This window comes from Agelaius tricolor, unplaced genomic scaffold (assembly GCF_023055355.1).
Source record: "Agelaius tricolor isolate 1412-34295 unplaced genomic scaffold, bAgeTri1.0.p SCAF_6, whole genome shotgun sequence".
Taxonomy (NCBI): domain Eukaryota; kingdom Metazoa; phylum Chordata; class Aves; order Passeriformes; family Icteridae; genus Agelaius; species Agelaius tricolor.
This window is the reverse complement of record NW_027269266.1, coordinates 43,848,725-43,868,626: the sequence shown is the minus strand read 5'-3', so window position 1 is coordinate 43,868,626 and position 19,902 is coordinate 43,848,725. Positions and strand designations below refer to the sequence as shown.

At 36.2% G+C, this 19,902-nt stretch overlaps 1 protein-coding gene across 2 annotated transcripts in view; it reads right to left on the bottom strand.

The window, feature by feature from the left end:
• The window catches only part of KIF15 (kinesin family member 15), a 90,879-nt gene that overhangs the window by 12,894 nt on the left and 58,083 nt on the right, over positions 1–19,902 (bottom strand). For both annotated transcript variants that reach the window (XM_071429593.1, XM_071429592.1), the window contains exons 2-21: positions 19,338–19,380; positions 17,984–18,167; positions 16,773–16,849; positions 15,578–15,615; positions 15,347–15,444; positions 14,796–14,975; positions 13,929–14,138; positions 13,705–13,830; positions 12,263–12,385; positions 11,440–11,563; positions 9,684–9,775; positions 8,658–8,867; positions 7,419–7,596; positions 6,866–7,007; positions 4,454–4,595; positions 3,927–4,115; positions 2,936–3,043; positions 2,068–2,173; positions 1,389–1,554; positions 376–526 (exon numbers count right to left, since the gene is read on the bottom strand). In XM_071429593.1, the coding sequence (XP_071285694.1) occupies positions 376–526; positions 1,389–1,554; positions 2,068–2,173; positions 2,936–3,043; positions 3,927–4,115; positions 4,454–4,595; positions 6,866–7,007; positions 7,419–7,596; positions 8,658–8,867; positions 9,684–9,775; positions 11,440–11,563; positions 12,263–12,385; positions 13,705–13,830; positions 13,929–14,138; positions 14,796–14,975; positions 15,347–15,444; positions 15,578–15,615; positions 16,773–16,849; positions 17,984–17,998 (2,475 nt within the window). In that variant the 5' untranslated portion in view covers positions 17,999–18,167; positions 19,338–19,380. The remainder of the gene's footprint in view (positions 1–375; positions 527–1,388; positions 1,555–2,067; positions 2,174–2,935; positions 3,044–3,926; positions 4,116–4,453; positions 4,596–6,865; positions 7,008–7,418; positions 7,597–8,657; positions 8,868–9,683; positions 9,776–11,439; positions 11,564–12,262; positions 12,386–13,704; positions 13,831–13,928; positions 14,139–14,795; positions 14,976–15,346; positions 15,445–15,577; positions 15,616–16,772; positions 16,850–17,983; positions 18,168–19,337; positions 19,381–19,902) is intronic.

Below are 19,902 nucleotides of genomic sequence, written 5' to 3'. Positions count from 1 at the left end.
TGCTTTGTAAAGATAGAATAATTAGGCTAGTCTTGGCTAGCCCAGAGATAAAAGGTCATCTCAGCTTTTCAATGTCAAGATTCTTTTCCAAAGAAGCATCTTATTCCTTTAGCAATTAATCCATCTCCCTCAACATTTCCAGAGCAACTTCTTCAGCCTAAAAACTTACTATTCATGATGTTACTGGGTATTTCTGATAGCCTGTGGTTGCAAAAATCTTGCACTAAGTTTGGAAAAAGAATTTGGGTACATCTTCCAAATGAAATCACTAAGAAACCTATTACTACTGTGGAATGTTATCAGTGATACAATAATAGAAATTAGGCAGTCTGGGTTCTGTATAATCAAGTCCTTTAAAATCCTTGACTGTCTTACACTCAGCTCAGTTTTCATTGCTTCTGCTTCTTGCTTCCCCTCCTCAAGTTGTTGCTTCAGCTGGTCTGTCTCAAACTTGGCCACCTCCTGCAAATTGTCGTAGTCATCCTGCAGGCTTGCCTTTTCTTCAAGAATCTTTTCATGTTCTAGCCTTCATAAAAAAACCCAGACCAAATAATCTAGTAAGGGTTTGTGTCCTTATAAAAATACTCCAATCAACTGTATTTTAAAATATTCAAATAATATACAGAGGGAAAGAATACTCTCCAAACAGTATTTCTGCTGACACAGAATGCACCAATACAACCACAGCATTTAATTTCAGTTCCAGGTTCCTGGTCTTACAATGCCTCATTCAAAAAATTACTTCAGCTAAGACATGAGCTGCATACAAAATGAGTGAAGTTTTCCAGGAATAAAAAACAAACCCAAAACATAAAACCAAAGCACAACAAAACAAACTAAACAAAACAGCAACAAAACCCAACATAACTAAATCACATTAGTGATTAAAAATCATACTGATTATCCTCTCCTGATGATAATTGCAATTATTGCAGACAAGGCAATGAGCTTTTCTGGCTTTGATACTCAAACTTCAGTTATTTTTTGTGATTTCTTTCTGCTTGTAATTTTTAGAGCGGTGTCATTACGTCACCGGCTTCATGTGACCAAACTGTCCACTTAAATTTTGGAGAGCAGTAAGTTTATAGATATATCCTATTTAATGAGAAAATTATATAGGAAAGCAAAATTAAGGCAGGCACATTTTGTTTTCTTTCTAATAATTCCACCATGTTGTCTGAAATAGGCATGAAAGAACAGAGCAAACAAACCCCAATCAAACAACCCAAACAACCAAACACCCCCCAACAAACAAACAAAGGACAAACACAAACCAGCAACTTTAAAGAAAACATGTGAAGTGTAAGATCACACACAGGAGAGGATGACTAAATCACTGGATGCATCCAGAAGGGATGACAAGGCATTGTACCAAACTGCCAACATACCTGACACTGTCCAGCTGGAACTGTACATCCATATGTCTACCAGAAAGCTGACTTATTTCTCTCTCTTGCTTTTCCCTAAAGGCATTATATTCCAGTTTTACATCAGACAGCTCCTTGTCTGCAGACTGCAGGACAATGCGCAGGTCATGGACTTCACTTGTCAATACTGTCAAAAAACCCCAAAATAATTTACATGTTATTTGGAAAACTGTGCTAGATATAGGACACAGAATGCTACAGATCCTGTTGGGATCACAAAGCTCTGCATGTTTTCAGTGGAATTAATCTCAAAAGTCACACACAAAAAGGCTTCATGATCGGAAAGGGTCAACAAAACACTGACTTAAAAGGTGAATCAAAAGCATTCCAGACAATATCACTGTAATTTCCATAGACAATAGAGGTTTAATCCTTTGTTTTTATTTAACATTTTAATTTTAAATACTGTATCCTGTACCTCCTCCACATTCAAAGACAGAACCATTTTGAATATTGGATATTGTGCAAGACTAGGCAAAGATGATATGCAAGTATTAAAAATTGCTTTCTTTATAAGAAAAAAAAAATCAAACCAGAATGTCTAACATGCCAAATAGTTACTCAGCATGTGCTATTGTTGATTTAAAACAGTAAGACACTTCCAAACTTTTAATGAAATTTTAGTATTACAAAGACTTACAATCAGCATTGTTTTGACTTTCCTGAAGCTGCTTTTCAAGTGATTTTATCTGTTCAAGGAGCTCCTGGCGCTCTTTACTCCACTCATTCCTTTCAGATGAAAGAAGCTTGAAAAGAAAAGTAAAATCTTTTAAATAGAAGGAAGTGTGGGAGTGGGGTAGGCCACACACTGTAACAATAATATAATGATGTATTAAAGCATTTCATCAACTGATTATAAACACATTTTTCTTTAAATTCAGTATTTGGTGACTCTGAAATTCCTCAAAGTCCAAGGAAAAAATAATATATATAACTGAAGACATTACTTTATTTAAAAAGTTCATTTAAAAGGAACCCACAGCTTAGGAGCTGATATCACAGATATCACAAGTGAGACTGATGTGGAAAGAATACTATTCTATGATAAACCAATCCTAGCAATTAAGAAAGACTTACTGATAGGTAGTTCTGACTGAGATGAATTTTTTCAGCATTCCAAAATTTAAAATCTCCTCGTTGCTATAGCTGTTTTCCAGAAATCATGAAGTTGGCCAAACCCAACCACAACAGTGTTTATTTGCTTATTTTTAAGCTCAAGCAGGCTTGGATTCACAAGATTTAAAACAACAAAACCAAACTCAAAACTGCAGTGTTACATTATATGAACCTTCTCTGCTTACTCCAACTCCAGGGGGGTTGGATTAGATGACCTTTAAACCAAACCAAACTATTCCATGATTTTAAATCCTTATCTTCCTGCACAGCCCTGAGTTATGATGCTATGTAAATTTGTCAAAATGCGAGTAACCTTGCAGGACCTCACCAGACAACAGAGCAGTATGACTGTAGGATAGTTACATGAGCCCTATATTACATTGTTCTCTCACCTCCTGTATTTGTGCAGAGTGATGCTCCAGTTTATTAATGTGCTGCTGGAGTTTCATATTCTTGCTTTCTTCTTCATCCAGCTTTGTCTGCATTGTGCTCAGTTGCTCCTGTGACACAACAGACACTCAAAATTAGAGCACCCATCTTGCACTTTTTTTCACATGCCATATGGCAGTCTGTGTTTATTAAATATAGAAAGTCAACAAGTTTCTTTTTTTCTGACCTGAACCAACAGAAAACAGAACACTCAAAAAATCAACTAGTATCTTAAGTAGCTGATTTCTCCTATTTCTAACTTAACTACCAAAACACAAGAAAATCCATCAGTGAATACAAGGACTGAATCCAAAAAACACTTAGCTTTCAGACACATGTTTATCTTGGAAAAATAAGGCTTTAAAAAGAAATTAGTCAAAACATAGACTAGTTAAACTTCTTACAGGATCTCTGTACTATGGTAAGCATCAAAGAGAGGTTTTGGCTGCTGTGCCAGGGTTTTTCATGCACTGAAGTTGGCTCCAGCTTCTAGAGAGTAGTTCAGATAAATATGTAGTATTCTTCTATGTGACAAAAGACCTTCCCTGCCCACTAGAAAAGATACAAGACAATGTATAATGGTGGAAAAGCATTATTTGGCAGGTTTCTTCAAATAATGCAGTATTATATATTAAGCTTATATACTGTTCCAAATGGAGCTGTCAACTTATAAAGAGGATTCCTCAGAGACAAGTTATCAGGTTTAAATAGAAAAAAGTATGGACATCCTGCAACAAACTACTTATGATATTCAACCTTCAAATCACTTTCAGTATTTTTGTTGTAAATCCTCTTTCAAGTACAATGTATAGAGAACTATTTAGTGTTAAGTATTAATGAGGGGCTTCAGTTTCCCATGCAAATCAAAATGCACTTGGTGCAGGGGAGGTACTTCAGGGCAAAGCCTGCTTTTTAAGTTGCACATACACTTCACTTTCTATTCAGAACATTCACCTGTGCTATTTTGAGCTCCTCAGCAATGGCTTCACATGCTTGTTCACTTATCTCTGGAGGAACTGGCTCTTTTAGAATGTCATCCATCATCTCTTCACAATGCTGAAAATCTTCAAAATTATAATCTGGGCTTATTCGTGGCACAAGACGAGACCTTAGCTGGTAAGCTCTAGTTGGAGTGGTTATGCTCTGTTACAAAGATTACAAAGCAGCCTTTATTTTAACTGTAAAATGAAATTAAAACTTTGTCTGGTATTGTATTTTTTGAATTCTATAGGCAGAATAATTAAATAAAATACTTAAAGTGGCTAGTTCTGAATTACTATTACTTCTTCAGATTTGTCATCTGATGACAGTAGCAGTCATTCAGTTAAAACTCCAGAACAAAAAGTAGCCTATTTGGTTTATCGCATATGGAAAACATTCCAGAAAACTAGTTAGGCTAAGAGATCACACAAAGGACAGTCTGTACTCTTGCACAACTCAGGAGTAAGTATGTGTGGCCTTAAATAAACTTATTCTCATACCTTAAGGTTTTCTCTATGTAGCTTATGGAGCTGAGAGACTTCTTGGCGCTTGTGTGCTTTGGTTGCCTCCAGAATGTTTTCAAGATGTTGGTTGGCTTTCTGAAGGGATTGCAGCTCTGATTCCAGTTCCATCTGTTTTTTCCTGTTAGGAAGTATTTTGCTACTGTCAAAATGACTCCATGAGTATGCCTTCCTATCAGTAAGGATACACTACAGTATTGCCAATGAGCAAACTGCAGCTGAACTTTTACCCAAACACCAAAATGCATTATTTTGAGAAGAAAGCCACTACTGCTGTATTAAAAAGTAAAAAATAACGTCTAAAAAATTAAAAAGCTAAGGAGCTTATTTGTGCCTGCATAATGAAGCAAGCAGATGGATAACTAAACATGTCAGAAAAAAAATCTGTTACATAGTAAGAAATAAGCTGAGAGCTCTGCAGTTCCTTTTATGAGAAAGTGATATCACCCATACCAATATGGTTTTAAGCTTTAAAAATGTTATCCAGTTATATGAGAAGTCTAAACTGGAGCTTGCCAGGATTAAAGAAAATCCTTTAAAGACTTTTTTTTTTTCAAAGTGCTGCTCTGTTAAGATTATTTTGCCCTTTAGCTGAAATCCAACAGTTGAGCACAAATTTAGGAATAATTTTCACTAGGTATTTTGCAGAACTACATGCTTTACTGTGATAGTTGCCATTACTGTCACAATGGTAGGGTCAAAGTCTATGCACAAATGGAAACATGCTATTTAATCTCTTGGCAGTTTAATGCAATCATTTTCCCTCATGCTCTTGGCATCTGCAGCAAAACTTAGGGAACAGAGTAGAAGTTCTGACTGCAATTGGACAGCAGAAAAATTAGCATATGTTGTTTTTATGAAATGGCTGTTTTACTCTACTTTTATTCAGCTACAGCATATGTAACCTGTATGTAAAGTTTCAGTTACTCTGAAACTGGAAACAAGTTTAAGTTTAGTGAAATTTAGTGACTCCAAAGGCTGAAAAACACATTTCTGTTTGACTGCACTCCACCAATGTTGGTAATTGATAATAATGTGTATACATACTAACAAGAAAGTAAGACATTCACAAAACATGCAATACATAAAATAAAAATCTATTTAATGGGCAGAAAAAGAAAGTAATCACTATATAAAAATATAAAGAGACTACTGCAATTAATGATATGGAACAATTGATGGACTGCTGGATTGATAATCTCAGTAGATCATAATACTATTATTTATAAAGTTCATAGGATTTGCTACACAGAAACCTAACAATAAAAATACAGATTTGCACAATTGCCTAAAAGAACAAAAAGGATTTAAAAGCTACTTTGTAAAAATAGAAGTGGGGAGGCAAAATTGTGCCTGATGCTTTTAGAATTACACTTTAGTTTCACTGAAAACAACAGAAAGCAATTGTTAGGTACAATTAAAATAAATTTTAAAAATATCAGGTCCCTTTTGCCTTCCAGGTTTGCATTACATTTGCTGGAAATGTTATTTTTCTTCTATCTGCAGTTACAAGATCTGAATTTTTCAGAAATGGGGTTAATCAAGTGAAGTAATGTATTATTCACATGCATATGAACACTGAAGGTATTAGTAAGGCCATTCCCATTATCTTGTGATGCCCTCTAGGAGAACAATGACAGTAAATTCTTTACTACATTAATAAGGGCAAAGTAGAGCCTTACCTCATGTTTATGGATATAATGGATATAAATGTACTACTGACACCATGTCTTGGCTCTGATTTGAATTAAACCTTTGTTCCCATAACAAGTCTCAAGATAACAGTTTTATTGCCTTCTTAAAAATCTTTGAAATTGAGATAAAAAATTAACCAACAGGTCATCCAGAGTTTTCTCGGGTGCTTGGATTCTACATTTATATTGATTCAAACTTGCAGACTTTTATATTAAAAATTATTGTTGCAAAAAGCCAAACCCCCAAATACCCCTCTCATTCTCCCATCAACTCCTACTTCCTGTCAGTACCTCCACCTGTAATATTTCAATTACTGAACATCTGCTCTGCATGGAAACTAAGCCAAACTCTCCCAGTGCTGTTAAGGAGGTGACTACCAGAATTAAAGGGTATGTCCATCTCCTGCATGGTGTGAAGCATTTTTCTGCATCTTGCTATCAAGAGTGGCTTTGGAAGACAAGGAAACCTGCAGCAGTGCAGATATACCTTCAGCTTCAATGATGGCTGTTCCCTAGACTGGGAATTAGCAAGTTCAACAGGAACATACCCTGTGTGTGCATACCATTATCCTCAAGCTGGCCCTTTCTTACATGCAAAGAACCAGCCTAGTCGGTATAATCAGGATCTGAGTCTTTCAAAAATCGATATGACTTAAAACCACTTAATTACAGATATCTCAATACTGCTTTGTCTCACTTGGTTAGCTCTTTAAATTCTTCATATTCTTGCTTTGAAGATGCCAGTTCAGCTTGGGTCTGCAGCAGATGAGCTTTCAGCCTTTCCACAGATGCCAGCGAGTTGCCTTCCACTGACATGGTGCTGGAATGTAAGCGGTGACCTAAAGAACAAACACAGACCCTCTGAAATCACACAGAAGCTCAAATACCTAAAGTTTCACTAGAATGAAAGTGTTTGTCAGCTTTTGAACAGCACAGCAGCAATTGAAATTGACAAAAATAGGTACTGGCAACAGTCCACATGAAAACCAGTAATAATTAATATTACTGCAGTCTTCATGGTAACTAAGGGGCACAAAATGAGATTATAGATGAGTTTCACAAAATGCAAATCAAAATTCCCTATTGCTGGAAGCCAACATGAATACAATTAAGTGAAATTGTTTTATCAGTCTTCAGGTACCACTTTGAGGATGGCAAAAATACATCAAGACAGACATTTTCAACACTATGCTGCACACAGCAGAAACACAGTAAGCACATTGATCTGGAAAACATTAGCATATTTTTACCTTTAGTACTTTTCTCTGTGGCTGAAGCTTCCAAAAAAGCTTTTTCTAGCTCTGCAATGGTCTGAGCATCAATTTCTTGGGCCTTTTTAACTGATTGTAAAGAACGAAGTTTTTTATTCTCCTCTCTGAGATTATGGTTCTCCATGGCATACTTTGCAATTCGTGGGTGTTGCTCCATCTGTGGTAATCAATATTTTATTCAACAGTTTTTATTTTCCAGACAATGCTATAGCTATCTAGCTGTTACTCTACTACCTTTAATAAGGATTAAACTGTAATAGAAAAGGAAAAGAGGCGTTTCCCACAGTGGTTATAACTACTCAGTTTTTCGTTGGTTAGTTTTCTTACTGCCTTGGAATCCATTCTCAAGACAGTGAATTTACATCTTATGTGATTACTCTTTTACTGGTAATAAAGCAGTAGGATGGTTTTCTTGCTGCTCTTGATACCTTTTTCCATTTTAATTTTAAACTTTGGCTTTCTCAACACCACAGTAATGGCGTCTTCCTTGCAAGCCATAGTAATGTTTCTGTAGTCAATAAAGGACTGTCCTGAACTTTGTTTCTTTTCCTCCTCCCTTTCCTTTGAAGCTCAATTATGAGCTACAGATTTATGCTACTCTGCCAAGACATTTGCTCCTCTTCCCTCTTTGTGTTGGAGGAAATTGCTTTTCAAGAATTTGCCTTCTCTCTTGTGTTTCTTTGCTCTTCATAACTGCCTCACAAATGATACCACACCTACCAGACACCTGAATAACCCAAAGCTGTTCTTCAAACAGCTCCAGGACCACATGCCCCTTTATATGTCTACCTGGCATGTGTAAAACCCACGGCATTATTGCCATCCTGCTGTCTTTCCCTTTCAACTGATGTCATAGAGCTTGAGGTCTGCCATCTGAATGAGGATTTGTGATTTGGAGACTTCCTTGAGTTGCTGGAAAGAAATCTGGTCCTCTGCCTAACCCAGATCAGGTGGCCTGTGGCAAGCTCCCACCGCAACATCACTCCTACTAAACTCTCCTCTTAGGCAAACTCAAACTCTAAACCCAGCCATTGTCTCTCCCATAGGGAAGCCCCATGTGTATGAGATGCTTCTATAAGGGAACCCACCACCCATCCTCTGCTTTTCTGCTTGAACTTCCTAAAAAGCCCCTATTCACCCATCACAGGACTACAACATGTGAGCTATCTCACAAAATAAAACCAAACTGTTCCAGAAAAGAAAAAACAAAGACTTTACCTGTTCTCTGAGTATCTGCACTTCCTCCCTCAAGTCACTGAGGAGATCATCTTGCTCTTTTGGCAATAACATTCCACCAGCTTCTTTATGCAACCTCTCCAAGCGAACAATATGGTGTTCCCGGAATTTAACAATCATTTTATTGGACTGAACAAATTTTTCCTTCTTGGCACACAGCTCTTCTAGCTGTGCCACTTTTTCTAATAAATTCTTAGAAAGTACATAGACAGATTAGCGAATTTTTAAGGTGCACATCTTACATACATATGCCAGGCAGACAAATCATGCAAAATCTCAGTTAACAGTAATTTTGTAAATACACAAACTATCATTTTTAGCAGATTTGTAGAGAGCACCAGCTCATATCAAGAACTAAACGTACACGTGTTGCAAAAATTGTACTTAGAAACTCCAATGTGATCTAGTAGAGTAAGTATTCTGTTAAGAACCTCAGATAAACATCACTAGAGTGCCTGTTTCAGTTAATTTTCTTTAGGAAAAAAAAAAATCCATTTTGTCTGTTTCAGTACTATACCATCACCAAAGAACAATAAAATGAGAATGACTGGGGAATTTGCTTAAAAAAACACACTGTTGATTAAAACACTCCAAATTCAGTAAAACAGAAGCTTGTTCTGTTCAATTTTTTTTAATTAGAAAACCCCAATAAAGCCCCCACTCCCTAAAATTAAATACACTATCAAAGTTATCCTATGGCTTGTCAGAATTCGAAAGACAGAATAGAAACAGAATTATTTCAGTTGGAAAAGACTTTTATGATCATCAGATCCAACCACTAATCCACCACTGCCAAGTCCACTACTAAGCCATTGTCCTTAACCACTGTAGATGTTACCTTAAATGTCATTTGACTAAATTCCCTTGTTACCAAACCTTGTTATCTTTGGACAGACTATTTTTATTCAAAATAAAGGAAAATCATTAAGAGAGTCAGCTTCAATATGCTCACTGGTCTCTCACCAGAAAGTACACTGAATGCACTTAGAAATATCAGTGTTTTCTTACCTTCTTTTCACCTTCTGATTTCTCCCAGAACAACATTGCTTCAAGAAAGTTGTTCATGTAATTTATGTTGTTCTTCCCTTTTTCAACAGCATCTGTAGGGGAAGTCAAAGAAACAAATGCAATAGTCATTAAAATACCACTTAGACAGGTTTTTCTACATTTATAACATGACAATTGTGCAAAGTAAATTCAAATAAATTCTTTAAACAGTGTAATTCTTCCACAAAGATCATGTGCCATACCCAGGGCACACTGTTTAGACAGTCATTCCGAGTCACCTGCAAGTGCTGATAAAGAACAGAGCTAATTTACATAATTGTATAATTAACAAAGTTGTTCAAGCATCAAACAGCCTTGGAATGGACTTTAATAAAAGTAAAAGAATCAGTCTGTTCAGCTAAGCATATCTATAAAATGCAAAATCCCTCTGAAATTAATTTGATAACACTAAGCCATTATTAGTACAGTTTGTACATATTAAAAGTGGACTGACTGGTTTATGAGAAGGAAGTTTAGGAAAATAAGCTTGAATTATGTGGACAATTAGTGGCTTAATCTGGAAGGAAAGTGTCCACACAAGGGATTAAGAGGGCTTAATAATCCACTTAGAAATTAATTCAAAATAGCATGTCTGAATGTTCTAATACAGGCAAGTCTACTTATTTATGGAATACTAATCACCATAGTATCTATGTGCATGATAACTACATTATCATGATTTAATATATTTTAAAATGCCATCATGTTTCTGAAACACACAGAAAGCAGATTTTGTATTTCTGTGATTGAGTATTGCAAACATAATTTAACTGCACAGAACAAACACAGCTCTGATATATTCGGTTCTTCTCAAAACTCTTCCTCAGTGTTTAACCATCATCACTTGTTTTCCCTCAGAATTCTATCATGGGTCTAAACATTGAGCCCTCTGTCAATATTCATATGTTTACGAACCATGATTCAGTGTCCTACCTCATCTCTGACTTGTTTTTACTGGCTGAACTTGTATGCTAACATAGAAGTACTTTTTCCTTGGGAAAACTCAAGCCCAGTTGCTTTATATTAGACAAGGCTTTCTAGCTTCTGTCATAACTTCTGCTCTATCTTCTATTTCTTGGCAAGGTCAGGAAAGAGTTGACTCACAAAAACAGTAGGAGTTACAAGACAAAGTTTACTGCCTTACAATCAAACATTATCAAGCAGTGCATTTCAGTGAGAAACAGACTGGGAAGCTCTGCTGAGATCTGTATTGCAGATAAAATGGCCTAATGAGAAGCTTATGGAAGATTACCTAAAAACTCTATTTCCACCTTATATTGAAATCAAATGTCTGTTGGAAGTAAGCATCCCTCTTAGGTTCTTCTGGAAGGGGCAAAAAAGGAAAAGTGGGAAGAAAATCCTGCCCTGAGCTTAAAAAGAACATTGTGCCTTCCCTCTGACTGAAATGTACAAGGAATCACATGCAAACTTTTGGTTACTTAAAGGATTAGGCAGCATATATCTTAAGAAGTGGAAGAATATCTAGGTGTCATATAATATAACCATAGTCCAGTACCCAAAATCATGAGAAAGAAAATAAAACCACATGAACAATTTCTGCAAGGTAGCAGATACAAGTACAGGAAATAGGATCCGTAAGCAAAATGTGACCCCTGTAGGTCATTCCCTACAGAAACATTAATTCAGAAAATTAATGAAGGCCCCCAACCTTCTGGGTTACAGAAGTAGCAAATTCTCCCTCACATCCAAATCTTACCTTGTGATACAGAAATACTGCACACAGATGGCACTGAAGTTAGTTTAGCAAGCTGCTCTTTCAACTTCTTGACCTCAGCTTGCAGCTGGTTCACATTTCCTTGTGTATCTTCATTTACTACAGCCTTTTATAAATAGGAGAAAATTAGGAAAAGGTGTAAATAAAAATCTTACATGATAAGAGAAAACTCAAAGAATGCAAACCAGTAAAATTACTGAGCACTCCCTCCATCTTAGAAAAGGAAGAATTCCTTGAAAAAGCAAAATTCCATTCACTGAGAGATCAGCAAGTTGCACTTCAGATAGAATTAGATGTTAAAAAATGTAATGTTTTTGCAGAATTTTGTCTGGACCTTCTTCACCAACAAAGCAGTATACATCAGAGACAGTTTCAGCTAAATGACAGCATGCTTTTAAACACCACTCATGAAAAATTACATTTTGGGCACTAGAATTAATATAGAACAAGTGAACAGAAACAACATTGAATCAGAACGTTTTTTGTCAATTTGCATTTTTATAGATTTACTTTTTCCTTTCTAATGAAGTGCTCTGAGAGCAAGCAATGAATAAGAGCTGTGTGCAGCCATTACTTAGTGTCCAGCTGTTGTCCTTTATTCCAAACCAAGAGCAAAAAAGCCCTTTTCAAAAACAATTTGTCTTTAAAAAAAACCACAATGCAAATTATTGTTTTCGAATAAGCGAAATCAACTTAAATTAGTGAAAGCACAGGAGTACTTCGGTGAAGCTACCTTGCTTGCAGATATGTACCTCAGATGACAAGTGTCTCTTGCTACAATAAAGACATTAAGTAACTTTCTTACCTTGTTTTTAATCAACTTTGCTCTCTGAGCAAAATTAAGAGTGGACAGTGTTTCACCAAAACATTTGGATCCTGGGTGAACGTTGGCAATTATACATGTTTTTGCATTACCACCAAGAGAATCCTATTTAGAAACATGGAAGTTAGTTTTATTTGCATGTTTTTGGTGACAATACGAAGCCATCTCCTAAAAGATACTATGCATAATTTTGAACAAATTGCAGAAATAATTTAGTTTAACAAATATCCACATAGAAGGTAAGTTTCTCAGATTTTATTTCAAATAAAGGATGTGACCTTAAATAAAGATTTTATTTGTGGCTTCAACACCCAGACTATATGGAGATACTTTATTCCCCTGAACAGCAGGGAGAGGAAAAAATTCTAAACAACTGCAAAAATAATTTTGGTAATTACATTTGTTGTAATTTTGGTTACACTACTTTCAACATCTGGTTGCAACAACATCTGGTTCCTTCTGGTTGCAACTATCAAACAAAATCACAAACCAAGATTCTTGACCAAGGATATAAAAGGATACTCTCCCTTTTACATGCACAGCATTTCTGTGCTGTTAAATAAGTAGCTCTCAAATCTCAAGAGAAGCTAAAGACTAATAGTCTGGTACTACAGAATAGTCCACAAGCCTTGATGTCATTCTGGCTCTGTAGTAGTGAAGCTTATGTTTGTGGACTTCTTTCCAGTACAGACACCTCAAAAAAATAACCACTTAAAGTAATAGATTACAAAGTTGTAATTCTCTTCCAATTTTTATGTATTTTGGGTTGCATTGGAAGAACATAATTCCTCAGAGTTTCATCAGTCTACACAGAATGGGATGGAACACTGAGAAATCTTGCTTTGATCACAGTACTGTGTTGTAATACAAATATTCTATGTGTACAAATACTATTATACTACAAAAATATACTACAGCCATTCATGTACACTTCACAGAATTTTGGTGAGTGCAACAAATCTTTGACTGCTTATGTCTTTGTTTTGTGTTCATTTTGAAAAGAGCCTATAAGCTCTCAGGCAGGAGACTAAATCTAACTGATCTTTGACACTAGACCAAACCTAAGCCCACATACGCTAATTCTGGAAATCACAGCAAATGTATCAACACATCTCTAAATACTACACTTTGATGCACATTATTTCCCAAATTATAAGGATGAAAATGTGCTTTTTTCATTAAAATTTCCAAATATGTATGTAGCAGTTGCTTATGAGAATAAATAGATTTGTCTTCAGTTAACAGCAATGGATTGATCAGAAATCTGCTTAGGCTAAAAAGGTAATTTTCAATCTTTTTTCCACTTGCCCAATAATGAAACAACTTTAATGCACTGGAATTCAGCTTTTAATAGTTAAAAAGCCCAATGAGATATATTTTTCTACATCCCAGGTAGCAGGTAAAATCCAGAAGATATACATTACCCGTAGCAGAAAAGTGAGCTTGGAATCCCGGTAACAAACGTGTCTCTGTTTGCCATTGCCCACATCAACAAGTGCTGTGATTACTTGGGCCAGGCAGCTTAGTGATCGATTGATGTTGCCTGCTTCCTAGAAAAGAGGAGGGAATCAGAGTGAATGGATTTGGTGGAAGGAACAGGGCACGGCATCTGAAAGGAGAAAGATGCCACAGATCCTACAGAACCAACCTTTAACCTCAGTCCTTCTGTATGAGTGTCTTTCTGTCTCTCAGATCCTGCCAAGTCAACCAGGTTGAGCAGGGAGGACCGAATGTTAACAACCTCGTTGTTTTTCTCCATGGATTCCACTGTGATAGTGAAAACTGCATGGGATCTGGAGGATTCTCTGTTCATGGAGGTCGATGCCACACGACGGTTTCTCCAGCCCGTGGTTAATACCTAAGCATGAAAAAAACATCACAATTTCAGCTGTGTCAGACTGTACTTCACACACAGGTGACATGAGCAGCCATAGGCACAATTCCATGTAACAGATTTTAAAAATCTCAAGGACAAGGACTTTTTTTACTGTTCTCCAATATAAGTATTTTAAAAGCAAAAAAGATACAGCTGCAGTCAAGCTTAGTAGCAGAACTTGTTATAATATTCACTTCTTTTCTCCAAAAGTGCCACTGCTGTTTGAAAGCAGTACACACAAGAATAATTTAAAAAAAATTAAAGTCACACAAGTACTATCTGTATGTGTATCATTCATGGAGAAATAAACCTGACAATTCTGGAACACATGGAGCCCACTTAGCCACAGAAAACTACATTTCCTGCTATTTCAGAGATGTGTAGGGCAAGCATTGGGAAAAGATTACTGTAATTGCCATTCAGGTATTCCAAACCTTTTTGATTTCTTACAGGTATGGGATAGTCAGGAAGCATTGACTTAAACAGCTTTTTTTACACTGTGTTTTGAAGTAGGGAGAAAGGGGGGGAGAAAGCATTACAGACAAAAATAAGCAAAAAAATGCGCTTTAATCCAAGAGGAATATTTGCCATGTAAGATTTAAGATGAATAGTCCAGCATTAAAAAGTGCCAAAAAATACCTGGTATGCTTCAGCAGCAGATGACACCACCTGTTCAACAGCACCATCAACAAAGACTCCCTTCTTGATGTGTTCTCTGAGAAAGAGTCCAGCTGAAGCAGAATCTAGCAAGTCAAATATCTGTTCATTGTAGATTTCAATAAATGAGCATTTGCAGAGAAAACTCTTTCCACTGCCAGCCTGAAAAACACAGTAATTTACACTATAAACAGATTGGTTTAATGAAGTCTGTCATTGTATGGCAGCAAGTCTCTTTTCACATGTACCTAAAGCTATTAGATTGCATATATATTCTGCACACTATACATTCCTGGTGCCCAGGTGACAACCAACATCCAGAAACCTAGATGCATTTTTAGACTCAAAATATGAGCACACTTGTGTCTGAAGAAACTGTACTATAATTTGGTAGAGTACTAGATGCAAGCATTTCTCATTAATACATTTCAGGCAATAATCTTGGTAACTTAATGGCTGCACACCAATTTACCAACTCTAGCTAATCTTTACTGTGAGACATTACTGCAGTAATAATTATAAAATAAATGTACCTTTTCCTTTTCCCGCTCAATTAGAAAAAATAAGTATTCAAAGCTCCGTGGAATTACACCTCTCAGACTGTGAGTGAAATTATCAGAATCAGATGGTCCTAAAGAGATTTTTTTAATTAGAAAAATAATTAATTAGTAGTACTCAAGAGTAGTGGCTGACATGAGGAATACATCTCAAGACAAAAAATAAAATTAAGAAACCACTGAAAGATTAATCTCTCATGCACTTACCCATCATAGTAAAGGTTTTTCCTGACCCAGTCTGGCCACTAATAAAAAGAAAAAAAAAAGTGAGACTAAACTTTATTCTGAATTTTTCAATTATCTGCAACTTTTAAGGAAAAGTCAAAGCTTAAAACAAGCAAACAAAAAATTTTCTAAACTGAAGATAAGGATAGAGAAGCAAGCTGAGAAATCAGTCAGCTAAAAAGGTATAAAAATAGAACAGCAAATTTTACCAAGAAATCCCATTAGATAAATCCCAATTTGTCTCCCCTACCACCCACCATTTCCTTCCTCATTTCTGTTGGAAAGGGAAATTAGCATTAAAATGAAGGTGTTCAAATATATACATAGAACTAATTTTTGGGTCAATCTTTAGAGTTTTATGTCACTCAGGATATATTTGGATATAAGGATATATCTGACTTTAAAGTAATTTTTTCTTTTCGAGATTTTTTTTCTAATGTAGTTATTAATCATGCTAGAGATACTTCAGGGCAATTTCACTTCATTTTTCCACATTTGTATGTTGTAACAAAGTGGACTTCATAGTTTTGCAAAAGCTGTGCTACACTAAAAATGCCCCAGTAAGATTTTGATTAGATTAGCCCTTTAAGTCAGCATTTTCTGACCAAAGTGCTTCCTCAGTTTTCAAAATGAAAAATTATTAAGTTACTATAGTGATATTCATATTACTAGTCATGGATATATTTCTACCTTAAAAATATTCTAAAACTTAAAATTATCATTCATGGGTTTTCCCACAGGCAGCCAAGAGTCACTGAAGAGTTGAGCTGACCAAATGTCAAGTTAAAACAAATTTCATTTCATTTTACCATGGACATACTGAAAACCACTAGCTTTCTCTTTAACAGTACAGTAACTTCTACAATCACTAGCTTTCTCTTCCCACTTTTTAAATAAATAATAATAGTAAGATTGAAATGAGTTTACATGGGCATTATTAGCCTTAAGTGTTAAAAGCGTAACACCTACATAGCGATTCCTCCACAAGAGGGGCAAGGCGTACCATCCAATACTGCAAGAACATTCCTTATGCTGTGCTGCAGCAAGGAAACACTTTTAAAGTTCACTGTAACATCAGGCAGGCTCTGGCTCTTAAAACCCCAACTGCTTATTAGCAGGTTCTCCTTAAATATCAACATTGCTATGAAATGACTGTAATTGCTACAAAATCACTTACTATGCAAAGATGGTTCCATTGTAGCCATTCATACAAGATTCAACAATGCTTTTAGCCACACTTGAGAACACAGACTCCTGGGGACAAGGGAAAGAGAAAGCACTTGGCACCACCTGTTTAAGTATCTGTTATACCAGTGTTTCCTATGCCATAACTTTATAGTATATAATAGATGCATTCCTTAAAGGTAGACATGTATGATGAGCCCTGGAATACTCAGAGTAATATGATACATCCTAAGTCTTTGTGATATAAATCACTCGCTCTGAAAAAATTGTATTCCTTGATAAACTCAAAGAAAAATAATAAAATTCAGCATCATAGTAACAGCTCCCAAATACATAGTAATAATTTTGATCCAGTAGTTTTATGTTACACAGTTTATATCATCTGTAGGCCAGGTGCCTGTGCCACTTAAAAAAATCTAGCTTTCAACTTTTGCCACTGCACAATGGCACATTCAGCAGAGCTGCACAACTTAGTCTCATCTGTCTTCACATTTTTCTCTTAGATCTGCAAGAAGAGCCTAGCTACAAGCAATAGCCTAGAGCAGGTGAGGTTTTTGGGAGGTTTTGTTTGTTTTTTTTAACAGAATTTGAATGGAATTGGGAGTCCTAGCAGAATTAAAATAACGTTCAGAATGTCAATCACCATATTACAGAAATTAAATTGAAGGATTTTCTTTCCAGTATTACTTGTCCCAGGTGAGCAATGCATCCATTTAAAAGGCAAAAGTAGAAGTAAATAGAGTAAATAGAATATAAACTCTGAAGTTCCCTAAATACAAATGTGCAGGGCCAAGAGTTGAACTTGATGATCCTTGTTGAGTCCCTTCCAACTCAGCATATTCTGTGATTCTGTGAAATCACATCTTAATATCAGCTACTGACTGCCAGTTATTTTTATACATTTGTCTCAACAGGCAGATTTATTTTCTCTCTATGGCATTACCATAATGTTTACAAACAGAACCTCCAATTTTAATTCAAACTCCAATTAATGAAATTAACAGCTAAAAAAATATCTCATCAAAACTGTTAGAGAACAGAATTTAGTGCTGCATTGTATACTGTAACAACACATTTCCAATCTGACCACTGCAAAAAATTAAACCTGATGATGATGCACTATATCTTTAGAAAAGCTTAGCATAGTAGTTGCCAAAACTTGGGTGAAAATAGCAGTAGTTATGAGATTCTGGAAATGATTACCTGTGTTGTTTCCATATTTGCAACACAATCAAAAGTGAAGATCTTAGGCTCAGGCTTTGAGTGCAGGCGGATGGTGTTTGATGAAAGCACAGATAAACACAGGCCATGATCCCCATCGGTTAATGCAGTGCTGTCTGAAGGGGGGCGCACCCGTACAAAGACTTTGATAGCATCACCTTCAACACTAAATAAATGTTTATGCATTAGATTACTTCCAAATAGATCAGCTGTCTGATAAAATTCAATTGCAACCATCAGATGAAGCATATGAAGCCTTACAAAGGTCTGTCTGAAAATCATGCTACTTGTAGACAAAATCAATAGAGGTAAAAATGTGGCAGATTTAAAAAACAAAGAACATGCAGTTACATGCAATTCATTGCTGTGGCACCTAGCTTTAGCTCTAAAAGAATACGTTGCACAGTGAACGGAGATGCCCTTCTTACTTCTGGAAGCTTTAATGGAATAATGGATCAGATAGTGCTATGGTCCAGCAAAAAAGTTGTCAGCATTTTTATTTGGTGCTCACGAGAAGGGGAAAAATAATCAATTCTTGATCAATGAATCAAATAAAGGATGGTAAGTGCCTGCATCAAAAACATCTTTAACCAATTTCATCACATTTATCAGCTTTAATAAGTGACCGTGCCTGACTTCCATCAAGGCTCTGAAGAGTTCTGCCATAAATACCAATACACCAATAAAATAGTAAAGAATTAAATTCTTACATGAAATGGTAGGAAACTTGGATTTACTTTACTTCATTCTTTTCCAAAGGTTTTAGCAGGAGGGTATTTTAACTGCTATTTTTACTTTTGGTAAAAAGAGAAGAACAGTTCTGAAAGTGGGGAAGGGTCTTCATGAATGAAATGTGCAGTTGGGTAGTGGCAGAGGAAAGGGCTGAGAACATAAGCAGCACCTGAGAAAAATCCAGTATAACATTTTCCCTAAGACACGCCAAATTAATTTGCCAAATGTACTTTCATTATTCTGACTTGTGGCACAGTTTACACTTGGAAGAGGGCTTTTTGGTTTTTTGTTTTAGTTTAGGGCTTCCTCACAGGACTGAAGTTCCTAGTGAGATATTTCTTCATATAAACTCTAAAGTGAAGCTGCAGAATTAGTGGACAAATTTATTGCGTGGCAGCATTCCAAGAGGAACCCAACATGTCGGTGTAACAGTTCCGTTATGAATACATTTTTTTAAAAGCCTCTAAGGATATTAGGAGAGAAAGGCAGCAATCTTAGGCAGGTAAAGATTGAAAGAAAAAACTTCATCTCACAGAGTTACGCTAGGTTTTGTTTCTGTGCAATGTGATTAATGAAATATGGGAACTGGCCAATATTATTTTACCTAGATGAGTTCTGCAAAGATATTGAAGAGTCACGCAGACCTCCTATAAAAGAAAAAAGAGACACACAAAAATTAAAATTACTGCTCAAAACTCCTGACTTAAATAGAAAATACTGTAAGCAGTACAGAGGGAAATAAATGGAGAGCCTTATAAATACCTGTTTTGTGCATGAACAGAACTGCATGAAAATATTTGGTAAATATCTTCCTTAGGCAGAAAGATTTCAGTTTGTTACAGAGGAAGTGAAACCTTCATTCCCTTAATGTGAATGTGCACACACTTATCAATGTGCCATTTGTTTATTCTGGCAAAAAGGAGGCTCTGGGAGACCATATCACTCTACAACTGCCTGGAAGGAGGCTGGGGTCAGACTCTTCTCCCAGGTGACAGGACAGGACACAGCCTCAAGCTGTGCCAGAGGAGGTTCAGGTTGGACATCAGGAGGAATATCTTCACTGAAAGGCTAATTAGACTTTGGAATGGGCTGCCCAGGGAGGTACTGGAGTCACCATGCCAGGAGGTGTCTGGAATGGCACTCAGTGCCATGGCCTGGTTGACAAGGTG